General features: G+C 39.4%; 1 protein-coding gene across 3 annotated transcripts in view; it reads left to right on the top strand.

Annotated features, from left to right (window-relative positions):
- The first annotated feature begins 961 nt into the window (after positions 1-961).
- Positions 962-25,336, top strand: part of pde8b (phosphodiesterase 8B) — an 87,595-nt gene continuing 63,220 nt past the window's right edge. Inside the window, exons 1-2 of one of the 3 annotated variants that reach the window (XM_061733899.1) lie at positions 11,238-12,038; positions 24,101-24,157. In XM_061733899.1, coding sequence (XP_061589883.1) covers positions 11,748-12,038; positions 24,101-24,157 — 348 coding nt within the window. In that variant the 5' untranslated portion in view covers positions 11,238-11,747. Of the gene's footprint in view, positions 1,048-11,237; positions 12,039-24,100; positions 24,158-25,336 lie in introns of those variants that run through there. The other 2 variants (XM_061733901.1, XM_061733900.1) reach the window with 2 other exon arrangements.

The raw sequence follows: 25,336 nt of genomic DNA on the forward strand, positions 1-25,336 counted from the left end.
GATTTATATTGAAATAAATTAACTTTTACACCATATTCTAGTTGAATTATTGAAATAAATTAACTTTTACACCATATTCTAGTTGAATTATTGAAATAAATTAACTTTTACACCATAGTCTAGTTGAATTATTGAAATAAATTAACTTTTACACCATAATCTAGTTGAATTATTGAAATAAATTAACTTTTACACCATATTCTAGTTGAATTATTGAAATAAATTAACTTTTACACCATATTCTAGTTGAATTATTGAAATAAATTAACTTTTACACCATATTCTAGTTGGATTATTGAAATAAATTAACTTTTACACCATATTCTTCACCTGTAGGCTATATTATACATTTGGGCTGATGTGGACATAGTAGCATAGGAGGATATTTCAGTTGCTAGTATGGTTGGCTGTCTGTACAGTCATGCAAGTTCAATGCTATTAAAGCACTTTAAACTTGAAATCAAAGCATATTGTTTTTTTATATAAAAATTTTATATAAAAAATAAACACATTTTTATTCAGTTTAGAAGTTTGGGGGCTTTTTTCTTTTGGCTCCTGCGCTGCTGAAATCAGGGCGTCCCTTATTTCTATTTCTGAAAGGTGGCAACCCTAGATACAATGACAATAAAGACAATTCTAATTTCCACATTAACAGGGCCCCAGGTGTATTTTTAACCTTACTCTTTAATGGAAGGCTGTCTGCAGATCGCAGCACCCATCATGGTAGTTATGGCTGTGATATAGTTCAGATAAAGCCGGTCTACACGTGTGAAGGTCGTGTTGTCGAGGACACTAGGGCCGCCCAGATTCCGAGCCTGCCAGGTCTTATCTGAATGGAGACGTTGAAGAAGTTCAGAGGCCCGACTTCGACCCTCACAGCCGCCTGTCGGAACCGCTCCGACACGTCTGCGCTGGTGACGCTCGGGCCGGGGATCCCGTGAGCTTCTGCTCCCCATCAGAGTTCCCTCTGAAGGACGGTGACAACGTGACTGCAGAGACATGAGTGGACAGTCAGCGGAGGCGTTTCCCTTCAACGGACCTCTAAAGGTAGGAGTCCAGTAAAAACAAAAAACAAAAACAAAAAAAAACTACTAACTTACTAAACTTAAAATGTTCACAAGAAGTCCACATTTCTTGTGTACTTGATGTTTATTTACGTCAGGTGTGAAGTGTTTTAACTGTCAGCAGCAGGAAGGGGGATAGATAGGCCATATTAGGGGTGCTTTTCATCGTTTTTATTGTGGGTAGCATGCAATATAATCCTATGATAACTACCGCTCACAAGTTTAAGAAACGTTTACTTGTCGCTTTATTTTGCTGGCATGAAATGTTGATTTGAGAAGCACCTGAACGTGAACAGACCGGCCACCAGAGGGCCCACTCAACAGCGATAAGAAGATGGTGCCAGACACAAAGATCTGGTTTATTTGATGTTTCTTTTTTTGTCACTTTGTGTTTATTAGATTTTCAGTTTTTTTTACAACTGCACATTTTTACCAGATCACAAAAATTATCTGTATATTCACCGTGCAACAAACAAACAAATAAAAATAAAAAGTAGAAAAACAAACATAAACTTGTGGGTTAGCACATTAATAATCTATCCAAAAAAAAGAAAAGAGGAAGAAAAAAAAAAGAGGCCCGCATCCTTATGCTTTCTGTAGATAAAATGTCCACTTTTGCCATCTCTTCTCAAATAGCCCTTCCCTCAAACTCAGGATATGGGTCAGTCTTTCCATCGTCCATATTTCTTTAATAATATCTAGCCACTGTTTAAAAGTAGGCGATTCAGGTTTATACCAAGCTCTAGTGATGGTTTTCCTAGCAGCTGTAAAGAGTGTCTTAACCAACCAGTATTTTATGTTTCTAAAGAGTTTTCTGAAGTAGTGGAATACAGAAGCGTATTTCATTTAGTTGAATGAATGAAATGACATTTTTCGGGATATTCTTTTCTGTTTTTCGTGGTATTTTATTTTTCTTTGGACCTGTTTTTCTTGATAATATTTTCTGCCCTGCTTTAAGAATAATTGTCCATGTTTTTTGTGCTAATTTGTATACGCCCTGTTTTTATTTATCATTTTTTTCTGTTTTCGAGGTAATTTTTTCCACCCATACGAGATTCCGTCTCCTCATCTGCACACCGTGCGGATCCAATATATTGAGCAGTCTCCTGATCCTCTCTTGGGCCACCAAAAAGCCAGCCTGAATGCATGTCATTTGCATGATCTTGTATCCATGGAGCATGTCATACCTGTCCAACTGCTCCTGGAGAAACATTGCTATGTTGAGGAGATCTGAACTGGCTTTCCGTCTGAACAAGTCCCCAGGTGTCTGCGTAAAGTGGACAAACTAATGGTAATACCATCTATATGGGTTAAAGACAAAACTACCGTATCTCCCAGTGTGTTAAACCCAGGTCAAAGTAAAACTTTGCTCTCAATAAAGGAATGCATGTGCTTTCTAAACCGGGGGGTGGGGGTGGGGTACACCAAAAAACAGGGTGGACAAATTACCACAAAAAACTGAAAAACAATTATAGCGTGTTTGTGTATCCCTGTGTTAGAACTGCTTATCCTTGATTGGAATATTTTTGTGTTTACAATCTGATTTTGATAACTATTTCCAATTGCCATATCTGACCAAAGGGTCTGACGTTTGTTGAGGTGGCTGGAGTAGTTTGAGATAAAACATGACAATAAAAATGCAAATAAAACAAAACCAACCTTAATGCTAATAACAGACCCCCAGCAGCACAGTGGACTCTTATTTCAAACAAGCGACTGCATATGTTATCGTTTGTAGACTCCTCATGCACAAAAAAAAGAATAAAAGAGGAAAAATTGGGCCCCAAACCATTTTTCATTGGATTCAATTTCACACGTAATTAAATCATTCTATGTAACAAAACCATATCAATGAGATAAAAAAATGGGGTCAGCTGGTTCCATATTGGCTCCATGGAAATCGCCTGCTTAGGTTACCGGCCTGTGGGGTTTGCCCAAGTGGAACCTGGATAATACACCCATTTTGGGTCCCTGCTCGTACCTGAACATAACCACTGCCTGCAATCCACACAGGAACACATTTATACCTCAGATGGGCCTCACATATTAAAGTTCACAAATTAAAAACCAAAGGTTGAATTAATGAAAAAAAAACAAAAAACTAAGAACTTTCTCAAAGTCTTAATTCACTTCAGCTGTTAAAATGCGGGTTAAATGCTGCAGTGTTATTTATTACTAATTATGCACTTCTCAAAAGTACTAATTTTCACTTCAGAGTGAAACTGTCAAGAATATACTGAAAAGTGATTTTTCTTTATTTTATGAGTGCTTGAGTTCCAAATGTCTTTCTTTTTTTTGTTATTTTGTAAGAAACACGGACCAAAACTATATCCCTTCACATGTTAGGAAGTTCTGTTTAATACTGCCTGTTACCATGGTGACCAGTCCTGTTTCATCTGCAAGCAAAATCTGATTGAAATGCATGACTAAAAGTTGTGCTGTCATGAAAACAATAACAATAGCATGCCTGCTGTCGCACGATAATATATTCTCTTTTTTGAATTATTTACGACTTGTCGTGTGTCTTGTGTGTTAAATATTCACTTACTCTTTTAGCTGCTGTTTGTAAAACTGGGTGGACGATGAACTCTGAAACAGACTCTAAAAAGACTCTCAAACAGACAAAAGAGGCTGGGACCTTAAGGTTGTCAGATTTAAATAAAACACACTAATATATATACAGTAACATATACATGAATGTGTTATTTATACAGATGTGTTATTTAACATACTGTATACCGGTAGACTGACAGAACTGTTCTGATGTATGGGGATGGTCATGATACACTGTAAACAATGAAATAAATAGATAACCAATATTTTTTCTATGAAAAAAAAACACAGGAATGGGCTGTGTTTTTTCTGGGAGCACATAGAAATTGCCTTCCCTACCTTTAATAGTTCCATGCAGTCATGTGACTCTTTGTAACTATATATAAAAAACAATCACAAGTGAATAAATACATGATTTATAAACTCTTGATTGATTATTTGATTAATGCATGTTGGTTAAATGTTGCTTCTGGTTGAAGAGAAACAGTGTTACGGTAGATACAGTATAAACTGCTCTGTTGCTGCTCATGCCAGGCTGCACGATTTAGCGGCTTGTTGCCTTTAGGGATAGTCTCAGAAATGTGTGTTTATACTGCAGGGGTGTTGATATCGGTGCAAAAATGCCACCTGCATACCTGTCAAGTTTTGGATTTAAAAATAAGGGACATTTTCCGTGCTGTCCCACCAGTCCAACCGAGGTCCAGTATCTTATATTTTAAGACAGGTTTACAACAAATCTAAAATATCATCTTGTCAACCACCTACAAACAATTATGTGCTCAGAATCTGACAGGCCGACCTTTGTTGACACTGAAATGCTGTGGACATTCCTATGTATGTAATTCCTATAATAGAGCCTAAATGAAAACACAAAATTGAATTAAAGCACATTTATTTATTTTAATTATTATCAGTTTATTTACACGTTGATCATCTTCAAGTGAAACATTTACATTTTCACTCATGTGGCCCTCTGGCGTTCACTGACTGATTACACAGACGCATGTTTCTGAGTCTCCAGCTGCTGCTGCCGACGGATCTGGTTCCTTTCCCCGTGAGAGACCCTAAAGTTGCAATTAAACATCTTTCAGAACACCTCTCTCGTTACATCCATCCATCTCTCATTTGTTGTTCCGAGTTTGTTCCCGTTGTTGCCATTAACCTCACGAGAACTGCCACCCAGGCTACAGCAAGCAGCAGTTCTCATAGGCAAGTAAGGATTCAGTTTGGAGAGGCACAATAATGCTTTTTTAAAATTATTATAGTACAAAAAAATGAAATTTACAGGATAAAACGGGAAGACGGCTGGAAAGAGGGGTTAAATACGGTAGTTTCCTAGGGAAACAGGAGACTTTACAGGTATGGCCCTGTGCATGCTGGTATCGCAGAGTCATATGTTACTTTTGCATCCTGAAGGTGTCTTTTTACATTCTTCCAGTCGAGCTTCGTCAAAATAAATATCAGTGTCAAGCGTCTGATAAGTGTGCAAAAAGTATATAAAAAGTATTGTTTGTAAAAGCATCTCCATCTGCTCTGCCCAGCTGGCCTCCGGCAGCAGGGTCCCCCCTTATGAGCCAGGTCCTGCTCAAGGTTTCTTCTTTTTCCGTGCCGCTGTTTGGGTTAAGGTTTTTCTCCCACTAGGGGAGGTTTTACCTGCCAGTGTTTAAGTTAAGTTTATTTAATAATTGCTCAGGATTATGTTCTGGGTCCCTGGAAAGTTCCTAGAGACAACTTCTATTGTAATACATGCTATATAAATAAAATTGAATTGAATTGGTCGCTACCAAGGTGTTGTAAGTCCATATATGTCAACTACCTATGTACTGTCAATAAATGCAAAAGGAGGAGCATTCATGGCCTTAACTTCTAATGGCTGCAATGAAATTGGAAGTTTGGATCCAAATCTGCATGAAAAAAACTTTGCCAGACTTTCAGGTAGAAACCACCTGGAAGATCTACTCTGGGAAGCAGATGAGCTCGGCTTAGTCAGACGTGTTATTATTTAATTTGTCGTGTGCATCTTTTAGTTAAAAAGTGAAAAACTGAATGAAATAATGTGATTGGATCTGTTCAGTAGGACCTCTTATATGGATACAGGGGTCAGTCTGTGTCAGTGTGTTCAGACGTGTATGTTGTTAGCGGAACCAGCCAGAATTTGCCAGTTGGAAGTTTGATTCCTTCATGATTGACAGATTGATTCTGAGAAATAAAACAGCCGAGAGGTTTGGACTGTTTGGCACTCAGGGCTTTAACGGTGGCGCCGAGCTAACACAGCCGCTGGCTTCTGTGGCCCTGGTTCTGGATCTGGTTCTGGTGCTGGACTCTATGTCGGTGCTGAGGAGAAATGGCAGCCTGCTCTGTGTTTAGCTGCTGCCAGAGTACTGCTGAAGTCCCTCATATGAGCCCAATTAGCGTGAGTTAATTTGAATATCAGAAGATATGACGGTTCTTATTGTCATTGTACAGCCGGCAATTAAAAGTGCCACCTCTACAGGTCCATTAAAAAGTAATAAGAATATGACATTTTAAAACACCATTGGATTGGGGTTAGGACATATCTATTTCAAGTAAATACATGTAACTCTTGATGAACAAGCAGAATTAATTGCATGGCTGCAGGTTAGGCTGTCGTTCATCATTTTCTTCACCACTAAATCAAATTCATCCAAAACTGGGAGAAAAAAGTTAGCTTTTTTATTACACTGTTCTTTCAAGATTCATCCTGGGATGAAGTTAGAAAGCATAAAAAACACATTTGCTATCATTCGTCAACTAAAAACCAAATATTCAATGGCACCAAGATGCAACAAGAGAACATTGGAGCTGAGACAGTAGGTGTAGTCCACTGAGAGCAATAAATTAATGCTCATTAGTTCAATTCAATTCAATTCAATTTTATTTACATAGCGTCTAATACAACAGATGTTGTCTCTAGACGCTTTCCAGAGATCCAGAACATGAACATAAACATAAACATAAACATAAACATAAACATAAACATAAACCCCCGAGCAATTATTATATAAACAATGGCTGGTAAAAACTCCCATATTGGGAGAAAAACCTTAAGCCAAACAGTGGCAAGGAAAAACTCCCCTTTAGGAGGGAAGAAACCTTGAGCAGGACCAGCTCATAAGGGGGGACCCTCCTGCCGAGGGCCAGACTTGGGGAGTCAGGGACGTCGACAGCACACAGCAGGCAGGTGGAAGCAGCAGCGGGATGACCAGAGGTGGGGGGGGGGGCGTCAGCAGCACACAACAGTCATGTGGAAGCAGCAGCGGGATGACCAGAGGGGGGGGGGGGGGGTGCAGGCAGGCGGAAGCAGCAACAGCGGACATCCACGTAGGCAGGTGGAAGAAGCAATGGGATGACCAGAGGGGGGGGAGGGCCGGGAACACAGGCCAGAACGTAGCTCCCGAGGCTCCGGCCTGCAAACATACACAAAAGAGAAAAAAGGGGGGCCGGCACAAGAAACTACAGGAACGATGGACAAAAATGATAGCTATGAGATATTTATAATAAATAAAAACGGTAATGGAGAAGAGAGGCAGGGAAAAGGAGAGGAGAAGAAGGGTGAGAGGCACCGCCCAGCGGATCATGTCGGTGCCCCCCTACAGCATAGGCCTATAGCAGCATATCTACCGCAAAGCTATATTTGAGACTAACTATTATAGTTTTGTTCTATAGCTGCGACTATGACTACTGACTCTAACACACTAAAGTTTACACTACCTAGAGATTTACCAACACCAGCTAGAGGTTTACTAAACACTAACTATAGGCTTTACTAAACAGAAAGGTTTTAAGTTTAGTTTTAAAGGTGGAGGTGGTGTCAGCCTCCTTAACCCAGATTTGAAGTTGGTTCCATTGTATGGTGCCTGATAGCAGAACGCCCGCCCTCCAAATCTACATTTAGATACTCTAGGAACTACGAATAAACCTGCACCCTGGGAGCGGAGAGCTCGGCCAGGAACATAAGGCACTATCAAATCTTGTAAATACTGCGGAGCTAAGCCGTTTTGGGCTTTATATGCAAGTAATAAAATTTTTAATTGAATTCTGAATTTTACAGGTAGCCAATGGAGCGACGCTAACACTGGAGAGACGTGGTCTCTCCTGCTGATTCCTGTCAGCACTCGTGCTGCTGCATTCTGGATCAGCTGGAGCCTATTCAGCAAATTACTTGGACATCCTGCTAACAATAGTTAGCAACATAGCATTAGTAGTTATTAAATTACATAATTTGTCAAAAAACTTAATATCCACTCCTTTAATCCCTTGTTTTTGAGTAGTGTTAAAGCATAATAACAATATAAACTAGAACGGCAGTCAGTTATAGGTCCAAGTCAGGGTCCAAGCCCGCATGCACCGTCCTCCCCGGCCATCGCCAATCCCGCCAGGAGTCGTCCACAGCCGTTGGGGCCTCTGGTCGCTCCCACTGCCAGCTATGGCCAGTCTAAACATCAGGACAAGAGTTGCTGATAACAGGATATTTTATCAGGATAGCTGGGTCAGAGGTCGGAACTGGAGAACTCACAGATTTTTTTGGAAAGGCTTAATTTGAAGTCAGGCAACAAAACTGCATTAGATCAATATGGTGCTTTTGTGATGATATAATTCAAAAGAGAACTCTACCCACCCCTGGTGGTGGAGAGCAAAAATGTGACCAATTCATGTACAATGACATTTTGACAAATCATAATCAAACTTGGTAGGTTTCACAAGTTGTATTCAAACAATCAGTGTGCCAAGTTTGGTGTTAAAAGAGACAGCAGGTAAAAGGATACTTTAATTGACCTAATTTATATAACAAATCAAAAGAAGATGATTTAACATAAAGATATCAAGAAAAGTGTACCTGTTTTTCAAAAAATCAACTACTGAACCGTTGCAGCAAATATTCTGAAAAAAAATGTGAAATGACAAGAACGGTGTCTGGTATGCTGATAATTATTTTAGTGTGCTTCCACACAATATTTGAGAAACTAAAAATCCCATTGTGATTTTTGGGCCTCATAGCTGAAACAAAACACAAAACAAAAAATAGCAACAATGGTTAAAAATTCATAAAAATATTCACACATAATAGACACTGTGTTTAGATATTTCAGATTTTTTGTGGTTCCCTTCAGAGTGATATTTTTACGGACTCTATTATGCATTTTATGGCAAAATACAAAAAAAAAAATGCTATGCTGTACTGCTTTGATGAATCTTTACCAAAATTAATATTAGGAGAATGACTGGAGCAAGTTTGGTGTCAATGGCATAATCTGTCACGAAGATACACTTCTTGAACTAATGTGCATACTTCTGACCAAACAGAGTGAGTAACATTTCTATGGAATAAAACTCAGAGTGTATCAAATGTTTGGCATGATTCATCTTGAAAATATCAGCTCTGTAGCACAAACGGCTGATTTTTAGGGATTTTTCCAAATGTGGATCTCACGTTCCTGAAACAGCGTTTCAATCTGGTTGAGGTCTGGCATTTGAGGAGGTCATTTCAAATCTTCTATTGTGTTATTTTATAGCCAATCTGGTGTGAGATTTGCTGATTCTCTATTCTCAGCAGAGGCTGTCTTCCGTCAACCCTTCCAAGCAAACCATACTTTTTTAGTGTTCTTTTAGTTGTGCTACCAGGACTTTAGCATTGAACGTGCTCAGTGAGGCCTGTTGGCTCAGAGATGGAGCTTGCAGTAAACTTGCTGTGACATCTAAACTCAGTAAGACTGGCTTCTTTCTTGAAAGCTCTCCACTTAAATATTTTTTCTCATTGTAGTATGAAACAAACCAACATATAATGAGTTGAGGGGCAGGCTATTCAAAACAACCAAGATAGTTACAAAATTGATCATAACACCTTCGATCAACAAGTTCTTCCTGCAAAACCGACAACAATTTTTCACCTGCGTTCCTACTCCATTGTCCGCCAGTTGTTACTGTCTATATCCTCATTCCTCGGCTCGGTTGTATGCCTACCCAATGGAGTCCTGAAAGTTTTTTTTTTCTTAATCCGTTAGTACAGCCCCCTGGAAATCAAAGTTGAACATGTATTGAAGAGGAAACGAATAAGGATTGCTGGCCAGGCTAATAATAAGTCTTTCCAGAAGGATGTGCAGCAATAACTGCTTATATAAGACCATTACTTACATCGTTCCCCCCTGGCATTGTGTTAACACACCTGAATGCTTAGGAGCAGCAAAGGTGCCAAAAACATCTGCTTTAATGGAGGTCAGTGCACCTGCTGATGATCAGTCCAATGAGGACTGGTGATCAGCAGCTGGCTGCAGTCTGTCCTCAACATCCTATGGAACTAACCAGCGAGTACTTAGTATTGCCCAGATGAGTTTTCCTTTCTTTTTGGCTTAATTTTGGTTAAATAATGTCACAGTATTAACCCTTTAATACCTGGCATGTAAAATAATACATTTTTAATAAAAAAAAAAAGCTTTTCAATCAATCAATCAAATTTCAAATAGCACCTTTCATTCAGGTACATGAAATACAAGGTGCTTTGACATTTTGATTGAAAAATAAGCATAATAAACAAATAAATAAAAACTGGGAGACCAAAAAATAAAAACTGGGAGACCAATGCACCCTGACATACAATATAGAATATATAAAATTTATAAAAAGATAAAAGTTCAAGGATTAAGGCTAAAAAATAATCAGTCCACAACAATAAAAAATAATAAAAAACATTATAAGAGATAGATAAATAAATAAAACAGATACCTTTAAAAAATTTTAAACAGAATAAAACTATAAAATGTGATGCTACATAAAAGCCAGACCAAAGAGATGAGTTTTTAGTCTACGTTTAAAAATGTCCACATTTCCAGCTCCTCTCAGATTTTATTATGTATCAAAATTAAAACACCCTACATTTTGGGTTTAACAGTTTGTTAACATCATGTTTTTATCATTATAAGTACAGTGGGTAATTTATTGTATGTTTATCCTTTTTCATTTATCTATTTATAACATTTTTAATTTTATTGTATGAAACGATTTTTTAATTATTTTTTAATATTGGGAGTGGTACAAAGTTCAGGAAATATGGCAATCTTTGTTATAAGGTGAAAAAGATTAATGAGTAAAGATTATTTTTATGTATTTACCCAAGAAACATGGGATTAAAGGAGGTATCACCACCTTTTGCACTTCTGTAATCCAAATAATTAATTAACTAACTCGGAGAGAGTCATCAATAGTTTTAAATCACTATGAGAATGAATCATTAATCGGAAGCTTTGTTGGTTAATTTACTGGTGGTGATGACAAGCTTTCATAATCTGAAAGTCAGATGGTAATGATCAACCAAAATCAATGTGTGACCCACATTGACACACGCACTTCAAGACCTGCATTTCAACGTTAAACTAGCCTGAAGGTTTAGCTGCCGTGAACGCTAAGTGGGTTTTCATCAAGCCTTCATTACTTTAATAGCATTATGCCTAATTCATCACAGTGGGACTTTAAGTGACCCCTGGAGTCGGGAGCGTGGCCCTCTGGGAGATTAGAGTCCCACCAGGAGAGATCTAATGTTAGTGTAGCGAGGGGTGGAGGGAGGAGAGAGGGACGTGGACTGTGGCCAATGATCGGCACGCGGAGTAACCAGAGGACGCGCAGAAGAAATTTCACACAGCCACTTTCTCTCTACGGACCGAAAATGGGAGCGTGTTTCAGAGGATGAGCGCACAAGCCGGATGTGAAGCGAGAGGTGATGAGGAGCAGCAAGGTGGTTTAGTCCATTTATGCTATTAATTTTACGCATTAGTTTCCTAAATGCTCGCTGCAAGTGTTGCAGGCCATCAGCAGTTTGGGTGGATTATAGTCTGAGAAAAACATTTTTTTTTTTTTTTTGTCGTTCAATATGATAAAGAAACTGAAGGATCTTCACTAGCGGAGGCTGAGGGGGAACCGCATTCGTGGGACGCGTGAATTAAACACCCATTTACACATTTTCTCCCTTGATGTCCTCAAACGGAGGCTCGTGGAGAAAACAGCGATCCGCAGCCGATGCGTGCGCGCAGGCAGCCCTGGACGTCGGGAAGGTGGTACCCAAGTGTCGCTGCTGTTTTAGTCTGGGCGCAGACTCCGGAGGCGCGTCGCTGCTGAGGGATGGGCTGCGCTCCCAGTATCCACGTCTCTCAGAGCGGGGTGATCTATTGCCGAGACTCGGACGAGTCCAACTCCCCCCACCAGACCACCACCATCTCCCAGGGAACCGCAGCCTGCACGCTGCACGGGCTCTTAATCAAGACCGACGCGGCCGAGACCATCCCCTCCGTCATCGCCTACCAGGACCACCGGCACTCTCGCAACAACTCGTGCCGGGATCGCAAGGAGAACAGCGGAGGAGGACACGTCCGAATCGAGGCCGAGACGCAGACCAGCCACAGTAGCGTCAAGGTACAGCCAGATATACACAGTACTCGAGTTGAGGGGGGATGAGGGGGATGGCATCCCCCCTGAAATAAAAACGGCCCAAATCACCCCCCCCCCCCCCCCCCCTGTAAAACTGCCATTCCCCATTTCCATCCCTTATGTAATTTCATCAATGAATGTGGTATTACTGCTATTTCAACATTTAGAGTCATCACCAGAAAAATAAAAACAGAAAAATAACTTATTTGACAATTTTCACCTGTTTCAAGTAAATTTTCCCTTGAAATAAGTAGAAAAATCTGCCAGTGGGACAAGATTTATCTTCTCATTACAAGCATAAAAATAGTTTTTTCCAGTGATAAGTCTTGTTTTAAGTGTAATAAGATTGTTTTTACTAAAATGAGACATTTTAACTAGAAACTAAATTTGACTTATCCTGTAAACGCATATTGATAAGTTCAGAAAACTGCTGCTATGTCATTCCTGCAGTATTTCTGCAGGTGTTTTGGTCAGTGCTATTATTTGTAATATATTATATTATTTGTAATCAGCACAAATTATTTGTCCCTATATGATAAAATCCACCATCCCCCCTGATTTTTTTTTACAACTCGAGTACTGGATATACACAGTACTCGAGTTGAGGGGGGATGAGGGGGGATGGCATCCCCCCTGAAATAAAAACGGCCCAAATCATCCCCCCTGTAAAACTGCCATCCCCCATTTCCATCCCTTATGTCATTTCATCAATGAATGTGGTTTTACTGCTATTTTGAACATTTAAAGTCATCACCAGAAAAATAACACCAGAAAAATAACTTATTTGACAATTTTCACCTGTTTCAAGTAAATTTTCACTTGAAATAAGTAGAAAAAATCTGCCAATGGGACAAGATTTATCTTCTCATTACAAGCAATAAAATCTTGTTCCACATGCAGATTTTTCTAGGAAAATTGTTGTTTTTTCCAGTGATGAGTCTTGTTTTAAGTGTAATGAGATTTTTTTTTACTAAAATGAGACATTTTCACTAGAAATAAGACAAATATTCTTGTTAAGATTTTGAGTTTTTGCAGTGATCCATTTTATTTATCCTGTGAAGGACAGAGGTATATTGATAAGTTCAGAAAACTGTTTTTTATTTTTGTGTTTTGATGTATTTGATGTAAGCCCAGTGGATATTTAAAGCTTACAGAAGGCTGCAGAATTTCTACAGGTGTTTTGGTCAGTGCTATTATTTGTAATATATTATATTATTTGTAATATATTATTTGTAATCAGCACAAATTATCTGTCCCCATATGATAAAATCCACCATTCTCCCTGTTTTTTTTTTACAACTCGAGTACTGGATATACACCAAACACGGTGTTAACGCAGGAATACCTTCATCAGTCACACATGAGGTGGCCTTTTGTTTTTGTGTCATCACTGGCCGGAGTCTGCAGGTCACTTCACATTTATGAATCTGACTGAGCTTTATCCAGTCTCTTCTCCTTCCCTGTCTCCAACAATCTGCCAGGAAGCAGTGACAATGATCCTTTGGCTTTAATATCCCCGATAACAGACACAGCTGTGCCCTATCCGGGCCAAACTGGCACATTTGGCACGGCTCTGACAACAGCATAGGTTAAATGGGATAGATGTGGGCAGATCCAACATTATGGTTGTGAGATGAGTTCTGGCATGTTTGATTTGTCCAATATAAAACAAAGTGAGTTTCAGTTGAGTTTGGTTGCTATCGGTGCCATATCTGCAGTACTCGAGTTGAGGGGGGATGAGGGGGGATGGCATCCCCCCTGAAATAAAAACGGTCAAAATCATCCCCACTTTCCATCCCTTATGTCATTTCATCACTGAATGTGGTTTTATTGCTATTTCAACATTTAGAGTCATCACCAGAAAAATAACACCCGAAAAATAACTTATTTGATAATTTTCACCTGTCTCAAGTAAATTTTCACTTGAAATAAGTAGATCTTATCTTCTTATACAAACAAAAAAATCTTGTTCCACTGGCAGATTTTTCTACTTATTTCAAGTGAAAATCTACTTGAAACCGGTGAAAATAGTTTTTTTTCCACTGATGAGTCTTGTTTTAAGTCTAATGAGATTTTTTTACTAAAATGAGACATTTTAACTAGAAATAAGACAAATATTCTTGTTAAGATTTTGAGTTTTTGCAGTGATCCATTTTACTTATCCTGTAAAGGACAGAGTCATATTGATAAGTTCAGAAAACTGTTTTTATTGTTGTGTTTTGATGTATTTGATGTAAGCCCAGTGGATATTTAAAGCTTACAGAAGGCTGCATTTAACTGCTGCTATGTCATTCCTGCAGTATTTCTACAGGTGTTTTGGTCAGTGCTATTATTTGTAATATATTATATTATTTGTAATCAGCACAAATTATCTGTCCCCATATGATAAAATCCATCATCCCCCCTGATTTCTTTTTTACAACTCGAGTACTGCATATCTGGCATATATGACACAGATGGCAAAGAATGTTTGGCCTAAACTGGGCTTGTATTTGTATTTGATTTTCTTTGGCCGACACTTGGCTTTGACTGAGGGCATTTAGTCAGGGTGAGTGTGATTTGGTAAACTTTGCCAAATATCTGCTGCATATAATCCAAATCTACATTTGCTGCGCCTGGCCCTCAACACTTGCCGTATGCCATGTCAAAACCTGTTTATGAGGTTTGGGCCACATCTGGCTCAGGCAACAAATGCAAAAAAAAAAATAACAGCCTATATTTCGTTCGATTCATGTACCTGGGACACATCTGGGCCACATAGCACATGCCTGTGCTGTAACTGTGCCATAAGGGCCAAAAGTAGTATATATTATGCCCGATGGTGCAATAAAATATGTATCAGTGGTACTGACCCGTATACTGGGCACCATTAATATATACGGGCCACACATGAGCTAAAGGCGGGCTGCAAAATGGATCCCATGTGGATTTATCTGCAGGTTCTGTGGTGGGGCTCCCTGTGTCAGCCCATGTGGACTCTGACTGGGATCTATCTGGACTTCAATGGGGACACACATGGGAGATTTTCCCACCCTGTACGCTAGGAATGGGCGATATTTTACCATTCACGATATACCGTAAAAAAAATTCCCCACGGTAAGAATTTGTATCTCACGGTAAAAACGATAAATTCCCCTTGACGACATTTTTGTGTAAAGCCGGATTTAAGGAAGGAAGGAAGGAAGGAAGATGGAGGAAGGAAGTAAATGAGCCTGAAAGAAAGAAAGAAATGAGCCTGAAACAAAGAAAGAAATGTGCCTGAAAGAAAGAAAGAAAGAAAGAAAGAAAGAAAGAAAGAAAGAAAGAAAGAAAGAAAGAAAGAAAGAAAGAAAGAAAGAAAGAAAGAAAGAAAGAAAGAAAGAAAGAAAGAAAGAAAGAAAGGAGCCTGAAAGAAAGAAAGGCAGAAAGAAAGAAAGAAAGAAAGAAAGAAAGGAGCCTGAAAGAAAGAAAGAAAGAAAGAAAGAAAGAAAGAAAGAAAGAAAGAAAGAAAGAAAGAAAGAAAGAAAGGAGCCTGAAAGAAAGAAAGAACGAAATAAATAAAGAAAGAAAGAAAGAAAGGAGGCAGAAAGAAAGAAAGGAGGCAGAAAGAAAGAAAGAAAGAAAGAAAGAAAGAAAGAAAGAAAGAAAGAAAGAAAGAAAGAAACAAAGAAAGAAAGAAACAAACAAACAAAGAAAGAAACAAAGAAAGAAAGAAAGGAAGACAAATTCCCATTGGTGTAGTTTAGTAGTATTTAGTATCTTTTAGAGCAGTGATTTGGCTCCAAAGACTGAATGTGGTGATAGATTTATAGTTACAAAGGTGGAGTTGAATTGGTATTTTTTTATCGTCATTTTTATCGTTATCGGGATAAATGCCAGAAATGATTGTGATACATTTTTTAGTCCATACCGCCCATCCCTACTGTACGCAAGTAGTCTACTTTTAATCCACCAAGTGGACATGCAGTCTGGGTTGTTACGATGCATGTCTTCCAGTCGTGCACATAATAAATTAAAGCGCTGATAGAGTCTCTATTTCTGTCATTTTTACTTATTTTCTTCCAATTGACAAAGCCAGACTGCATTATTGCACCGTAGTGCACCTAAAGTGGCATGTTAATCATGATAAATTAAAAAAAACAACAACCATTTCTGTGCTTGAAACCTTTTTATTTGAGTGTTTAAAGTCACTACCAGCTATATTATCTCCGGACAACAAGGACACTTTTAAGGTCGTCTGTGTCTGAAACTATGAAGCCTTGAAATCGGGGATGAATTTCTCCATAACGTAAGGACCACATGGCTAGAAGAAATAACCTTTTGTTATGGTGTGAATGCACCACAACAATTGCTCCATATGCCCTACAGCCTTTTCTCTAAATATGATTTTACAAGCATGGGAATGCTTCAGTAAAGTGTCAACATCAAATGAGTTTTGACACCCTCTGACCTCAATGTCTGCTGTCTACACCTGTTTATATGGTGGTCTCTGTAGTACACCAACTAACCACGTATCAGTTATATATACATAGAACTCTTAGTTCTCCAGTTAACGGATCATTAATACTCATATATCTTTTGTACCTTTGACAATATATCTGTGTCTCTCCTCTCTCTGTTCTTCACCCTCTCTTTCCTATCTCTCTTTTCCTGCTCTGCCCAGCTGGCCTCCGGCAGGATCCAGGTCCTGCTCAAGGTTTTTTCCCTCCTAAAGGGGGAGATTTTCTTTGCCACTTTTCAGATTAAGGTTTTTTTCCCACTTGGGGAGTGTTTACCGTATGTTATGTTTATGTACGGTAATAATTTTTCGGGGGTCATGCTCTGGGTCTCTGAAAAGATCCTGGAGAAAACTTGTGTTGTAATAGACGCTATATGGATCAAATTGAATTGAACCTCTGGGCTTTTCAGCAACCCTGTTGACTTGAATGACGTCACTGAAATAAAAATGCATATTTAAATTGTGCAAAAAGTGGACGCTTGTAGCAAACTGCAGCCAAGTTAGTGTTATTATAAAACCTCATAAAACTTGTAAATATAATCATAAATGAAGCAGCTGAGTTAGCACATTAAATCTTTTTCCAGACATGACCACTTTCATACAAGTTGGATTTGTTCTGTTCTCACATCTTATCAGAGATCCTCACTCACTGGCCTCTTTATTCTGTAGCATGTTCTGTGTGCTTATAGGGAGTCCTCATGAGGAATCATGTGAACTAACATATCTTTATATTTACGATGGTGCCACAGATGATCGAGTCACCAGACTCCTAGAATACTATTCAGACCCAGATGAGGAAATGATCATTTTACAATCTAAATTTCTCCAGGTTTTAGTTAAGGATCTAGGCCATCTGAGATACTGATAATACAGCAATGAAGTAAATCAGGTTTGGTGATGGACTAAAGGGGGTGAGTTCATGTGCTTCCGTTTCTGAGGCAAAGCAGATCTGAAGTTTGCTGATACAAACATCTGTCCTGCTCACCAGACGGCAGCAGGGCGTACAGGATGTGGCTGGAATTGATTTTCTTGTCTTTTGAACACCAACCGACAACACGAATCAGGGGCATTGGTTGGTATTGAAAAAAGCTGCGGGTCATGACGGCTCTTTTTTCAGTTTGATGAGGAAAGAATGGCTAGTTATGATTACAAATATTGCATAATAGTGCGTCAAAGAGACACTCGGGCTGACAACAGTGTAAGCAGCATGAACAAATTGTAATTTCCTCAGCTTTAAAGCCACTCTGAGTAGCTGCTAGGGTTGCCACCCGTCCCGTAAAATACGGAATTGTCCTTTATTTGAGAAAAAAATGTTGCGTCCCGTATTGAACTAATATGGGACGCGATTTGTCCCGTATTTTCATTAATTTTTTACACCATATTCTAGTTGAATTATTGAAATAAATTAACTTTTACACCATATTCTAGTTGAATTATTGAAATAAATTAACTTTTACACCATATTCTAGTTGAATTATTGAAATAAATTAACTTTTACACCATATTCTAGTTGAATTATTGAAATAAGTTAACTTTTACACCATATTCTATTTGAATTATTGAAATAAATGAACCTTTACACCATATTCTAGTTGAATTATTGAAATAAATTAACTTTTACACCATATTCTAGTTGAATTATTGAAATAAATTAACTTTTACACCATATTCTAGTTGAATTATTGAAATAAATTAACTTTTACACCATATTCTTCACCTGTATGTATATTATACATCTGGCCTGATGTGGACATACGTAGCATAGGAGGCTATTTCAGTTGCTATATGGTTGTCTGTCTCTACAGTCATGAAAGTTCAATGCTATTAAAGCATTTTAAACTTTAAATCAAAGCATTTTGTTTTTCATATAAAATAAACACATTTTTATTCAGTTTAGAAGTTTTAGGGCTTTTTTTTTGGCTCCTGCGCTGCTGAAATCAGGGCGTCCCTTATTTCTATTTCTGAAAGGTGGCAACCGTAGTAGCTGCAAAAGTAAAGACACCACTTCTGACCGCATGTCGGCAGCACATCACAGGAAGGTTCATGTGTCAGCCATTTAGACTACAAGAACTGGACATGGTATGCAAGTGGCGAGCTGAGTGGCCGTGGGTTCCACCAAACCTCCACTACGTCTCGTTTCAGCTCAGGCGCTACTCGTTTCAGATGTCATTGGCTAAGGGTCCACTAATGGCGCTTTTCCACTAGTACCTACTCAGCGCGCCTCGACTCGTCACGCCTCGTCCTCGTTTGTTTTTAAACACCCAGATAAGAAGTAGGCGGGTTGGAGCGAAGCTGCTGTGACGTATTTGATTGTGATCTAAACGGAGAAGACAACAACACTAAAGATGTAGAACCTGGAGGAGATGATATATGTACTACTGGGTCTGTGACTTGTGTTCGATATCAAGTTAGAAAATTAGAGTGAAAGAAGCTTCAAGCGGCGGCGCTTTTTTAAAAATTTTGTTTGTGTTGCCGCTAGGACTGGGCGATATGGACCAAAAGTCATATCTCGATATTTTCTAGCTAAATGGCGATACTCGATATATATCTCGATATTTTTTTCTGTGCCTTAATTGGGGTTTCCCCCAAAGCATTATAGCATAGCATCTCTGTTAGCTTCATTTTTTTCTGAGGCAAACCCTTAAAAAAACAGTCAGTTTTAATACAAAGCCTCGTGCCAAATGTCACACAGGTTCCTTTATTAACAGAGGTCTGCACAATATCAAAATGTATAAAACAAATGAAATAAAAATAAACTGCCTGCATATATAGAATAAAAATGCTTCTTGAATAAAATAAAACAAATATCCTTTTCCTGCATAACAATTGAATTAAAATACACTGTGCAATTAATACAATGTAGACAGTAACAGGCAGACTTTTCCACTGAGGTTGACAGTTGTGCAAATAACAAAACATTTGTGCAAATCTCAAATAAAACATTCAAGTCAATTTGTCACAAAATAAGCTATATCAAAATCATTAAAAAAAAAATGTAAAAAAAAAAATAAAATTTTTTTTTTTTTTTAAATCGTAAAAATTGTAAATTGTCTCGTACCATATCGTGTTTGAAAATATATCGATATATATTAAAATTTCGATATATCGCCCAGCCCTAGTTGCCGCTGATGAGAAATCAGCTGGGAGCCGCGAGCGGCTAAGCAGTGACCGAGTGCCTGGTGGATCTGGTCGTTCCTTATCACCCGTCTAGATCCCTTTTTAATTCTCTCCTCAGCCACCAGGTTTATGAACATCTGCATCTCAAAGTTGGATCACCAAACAGACGTTTACGCTGCCTTTGCCTGTCGGATAAAATGAGGAAGCCGCGAGTCGCTCTTGCGCTGATTCCCGCTTCCTGATTCAAACGTCTGACGGCCCCGCCCCCCGACCAATCGGTGGCCTGTATTGTGACGACGTCAGATACAGGCCGACTCAGCACGCTTAGAACCTCGGCAGAGTAGATACAGAAAAAGTATCAACTCGGCACGCCTCCACCCGCCTCGGCCCGTAGTGTAAAAGCGCGAGACGGGGCGTGGCGAGTCGAGTCCGCTGAGTAGGTACTAGTGGAAAAGCGCCATTAGTCAACATGGACAGGTCCTGGAATGATACAGGGTGAAAGTCTCTTGACTTAAAAGATCCAGCTGCTGTTAGAGGCAGAACCCGATGAGCTAGAGGCAGTCCAGCTGGTGTCCTCTGGTTATCTAGTCATGGAGACCAGAATCATCTTCTTTTTTCTTTTAACCAGTTGCAAATATGTTTAATTCTATTGCAAAGTTGGAAATTTTAGGATGGAGCTCATTGGATGGTAATGCTCTTGAGCCATCCCCGAGTGGCCAGTAGTGGAACTGCAACTTTTCTCACTTCCTGGTTGGACTCGGCACTTTTCGACATAAAAAAAAGTCTGTTTTTCAAAATATCGACTGACCACTTATTTTTTATTGAGATTTAAATATTTTTATATCTTCTGTAATTTAAGCTGGTTGCAAATGTTTTATCATTTACCTAAAAATATGCACACCATGTGTCATTTCAGCAAGAAAAAAAGACAAAAAATGACTCACCAGGAACTGAAATCATGAAACGCTTTTCAACATCTTCTATACTTTTAATAGACTGGTGTGTGTGTGTGTGTGTGTGTGTGTGTGTGTGTGTGTGTGTGTGTGTGTGTGTGTGTGTGTGTGTGTGTGTGTGTGTGTGTGTGTGTGTGTGTGTGTGTCAGTGTGTCGTTAAGGGTCTGTCGGTGTGGGTGTGTGTCGTTGTGGGTGTGTGTGAGTGTCGGTGTATTGGTTTATCAGCTGTTCTGTTGCTCTGAGTTTGGTGGAGTGAGAGAGGATCAATGATACCATTTATTATTTGAGCCATCTGCCTCTCCCTGCAGGATCTCAATAATCTGCCACGGCGCTGATCAAGCTCCCAAGTGTCTCTTTTTGAGTGTGTGCGTCCGGTGGACATTTGTGCGTGTTTATATACACAGTTCATGTGTTTACCCCTCTGGTGAACATGCCAGGGGTGTACGCAGTCACATGCACAAGAACTCATGCTGGTGGCCTGTACAGAAGTCGCTGCAGGGCTTTCAGGGCTTTGTACGGAGTCATTGGCTCATACAAATATACAAACACAAGCAGGATCGTGGCACATCTTGTTTAGACCTGCAAAAGTTCAGCCAGCGACAATGCGGGTTCAGACTTCTTAGAAAAAACTTAATCCCAGCTTTGTAGAAAAACCTAAGGTGACACACTGAAGGAAATGTCTCCGACGTGCTTTGGTCAAAATATGAGTATACAGTACGAGGGCTCCCTTTTCAGCTACGTCTCCATGGCTCTGCAGCAGCAGCAGCTGAAGACTGCCGGGTGGAGTTTAGGGGAGCAAACTCAACAGCCAGTGGTTCCCTTTGATATCTCTCATGTATCTGTGCTCCAGTCACTTTTGCACAGAACATGCTTTTTCATGATGGAAGTGGTCCTACTTCTGTTTTTTTCAGTTTCAATTTTCTTTTTTCAGTTTCAGACTTTTGGCCCCGATCTGGCGTGGGGGGCGTGGCATCAACTGAGAGGGGCGTGGCATCATGAGTGACAGCAGAACAGAGAAGGCGGGGGACGTTCCTCAGTCCTGTTGCCTTCAGGAAACATAGGTTGCAGAAGTTATCAGTTGAAGTTTGATTCAACACTGTATATACACCATATTCACGTGATTGGCAGTGGAAAAAAATGATATTAGTGACACGTTTCTGTTTAAAAAGATGTTTTAGACCAGTGATTCTTAACCATAGGGCCGCGGCCCACACTTGGGCCGCGAGCGCCATCTAGTGGGCCGCCAAAAAAAATTCAGTTTTGTACGTGTGGGCCGCGAGGGCCGCGGGACTGCATAGCAACTCCCAACCAAATGAGGAGAAGAAGACACTCAGCTAGCTGTACGTGTAATAGTAAGAGAAATGGTGTGTATTTACAGAGAAAATCCTTCATTTTGCACAGAGTAGGTTTAGATCCGCCAGGATTAGGGATCAATTAATTGGGTCTGCGCCCAGAGCGAGCGAGCGCGGCGTGATCATTTATCCCGGCGCGTCCCCGCGGCCGGGGAGGTCGGCTGAGGCTGCCGCTTGGGCGGTGGGCTCCGTCGTTACTGCTGAAGGATGGTAGATGTAGATGCGTGGGCTGTCGTGTCTGCTGGACTGGACTGTTCGGGCATTCGAAAAAGCATCGGAAAGTAACTGCTGCAGCGCGACCAGAGAGCTGCGGTGCGGGCTGTGCCCGTCGCAGCTGATCAGACTCGGATGAAACCCGACACACTGAGTCCTGACAACTTATTAATGTAAATAACTTAAAGTAAAATCAAACTAAGTTTTGTCCTCGCTGTATTTTTAAATATGCAACCCGGAATGGACAAATTCATCCTGTTCAGTCTTCCCACTGGGACAAAACCAGTGTCTCATACGTTCAGAGACCGTGGCGTTCAAAGTGCGAAAGTGAAACGCCACTGAAACAAAACACAAAGTTTTTCATCAAACATATCCACTCAAGTCTGAACTGAAGTCACAGAAAAATAAACTGACCATCTTAAAACATCCTGCCCATGTTTGGGTCCAGATACAGCTGTGAAGCAGCTTTCTCCACAGTGAACATAATTAAAACTAAATATCGTTTCAGGCTCATCAATGAGCACCTCCACATGCATATGAGAACCTGACACCATCCAGCCCAGATTTAAAGTCCTGACAGGAGAAGTTAGAGCTCAGTTCTCTCACTGAACAACAGAAAGTGGGGGCATAAGATTATAAGAGGGGAAGAAAGAAAAACTGCAAAACTGTTAAATTGTTAAGATGTGTTTATATTAATTTAGTATAAAAATGTGTTGAGACAATTAACAAAGAAAAGGGGAAATTCAAACTGCTGGTAGAGAAATAAAATAAGATAGCATTTGAAAAATAAAATAAAATCTACTTTATTTTTAAGAGAAAAAAATGTGTTTAATTCAAGTTAAACATGTTAATTGGCAAATATGTACTTTTTTTAATATAACAGTCAGATGCAGATGTTGATACAACTATGAGGCTACTTGAATATATACACACACACACACACACACACACACACACACACACACACACACACATATATATATATATATATATATATATATATATATATATATATTATGATGTTCTGGACCTTCGCTTGAGTAAATTCTCTCTAAATGGACCTCTTAAAGTTTTAGTTGAATACCCCTGCTATACAGTGTTTATATTTAATGGGCCCCGGGCCACTCTGTACTGAAATAATTGGGCCCCAAGGTCAGAAAGGTTAAGAACCCCTGTTTTAGACCGTACTTGGTAGTATGTGGAAGTGGGAAATGTCAAACTTTAAAGTGTGGCTGTTGAATTGTACAGTCTGACATAGTGTATTTCTTTTATACTGCGATTGGTGCCAAGTACGATCTAAAACATCTTTTTAAACAGAAACGTGTCACTAATATCAGTTTTTTCCACTGCCAATCACGTGAATATGGTGTATATACAGTGTTGAATCATACTTCTACTGATAACTTCTGCAACCTACGTTTCCTGAAGGCAACATGACTGAGGAACGTCCCCCGCCTTCTCTGTTCTGCTGTCACTCATGATGCCACGCCCCTCTCAGTTGATGCCACGCCCCCCACGCCAGATCGGGGCCAAAAGTCTGAACCTGAAAAAAAAATTTGAAACTGAAAAAAAAAGATTTGAAACTGAAAAAAAACAGAAGTGAAACTGAAAAGAAAAGATCTGAAACTGAAAAAAAGATTTGAAACTGAAATAAAAAGTTCTGAAACTGAAAAAAGGATCTGATACTGAAAAAAAAATAATTGAAACTGTAAAAAAGAATTTTCAGGTTCAAATTTTATTTTCAAATTAGCAAAACTTTTGGCCTTGATTTGGCTCCATACCCCCCCACCATTCTTCTCCACCATTCTTGTGTCTATGGAGTGTTCTTTAGATGGATTCCCTCTTGTAGGAAGAGTAACCACAGGGCTGAACTGTCTCCGTTTGTCTTAACTGATGGATGTCTAAATACTCTGAGATCACTTCATCTCTTCCCAGATTCATGGAAATCTGCTGCCGTCGATAGTGTGTCTTCAGGGATGTGCTTTTTGTGAGGTTAGTTCACATCAGCAGATGCTTCTCGGGAACAGCAGGCTTAAAGAGTTCGAATGTCGTTCAGAGATCTGAAGTTCTATGCCGCGACTACGGCTCTCTGTCAATTGGTCATTTTAAAGTTCAGTGCAGGTTCCACGAGTAAAACAAAAAATAATTGTCTTTTTGTGTTTATTTTACAGTAAATAGTCATTGTATTTAATAGTTTGCTTATCGGAAATATGAAATAGCAATATTTGATCTCTCAGGGGTTGCACATGAAAGATGCAGGGTGAACAGTTCACCTTGAAGAAAAAGAAAGAGTCAAAAGACTTTTTACACTTTAATCCTTGTGTTTTCTACCAATCAAAGTAGCTCTAAACCTCACCTAGATCACAGGTTTGCATCTGTCTCCAATTAGCTTTCATTGAAGTATTTAGTCATTGGGTAAAGCGATGTTAATTTTGAATGACTGCTCAGTAAGGGCAAGAGAAATTAGATCAAGTCTCATCAGTTGAAACCTGTTTTTATCGAGGACACTAGAAGTCAACTGATGACAAACTGATCACAGATGATACGACCGGACACCAAAACACCTCTCTACAGGAAGACGCGTGATCACGAGCACCAGAACACCTGTCTACAGGTGCACACGTTTCAGTTATCTTTGCACAAATCACTTTTACTCAAACTCAATACTGAGTTTACCGTAATTTATGTCAGTACCAGTTTCATTAGATGTTTCTTTTCTTTCTGCTGAACCACATCAATTCATTGTCCATCAATAAACAAAGTCATGAAATCTGATGGCAGCAGTAATAAGTATTCGTTACTAAGTCTGTTTTTCAAAAACGCTCTCCAGACTGAATATATTTCAGTCTATTTTTTTCTGTTTTAATGGAGTGTTTGACTTTAATTGGGACTGCCAAAGTTATTACATAATCTCTTGAATGCAATTATTTCTGCTAACCACAATCATTTTCAATAATCGTCATAATCACAGCCAACATCGAGCAAAAACAGCTGGATTAAAACTAACTGTTCCTATTTCCATCACTGTTTCCATCATTTTCTGCTGCTGGAGGTAATGACATCATCTTGTTGGACACCTCTTTTCTCTTCTGCTTTTGTATGATATCACCTCAGTGGAGAGTAAGTGCCATCAGAGGTGCATCGAGAACGTGCTTATCTTGTATCATGCAA

Source organism: Cololabis saira, chromosome 11, assembly GCF_033807715.1.
Source record: "Cololabis saira isolate AMF1-May2022 chromosome 11, fColSai1.1, whole genome shotgun sequence".
NCBI lineage: Eukaryota > Metazoa > Chordata > Actinopteri > Beloniformes > Belonidae > Cololabis > Cololabis saira.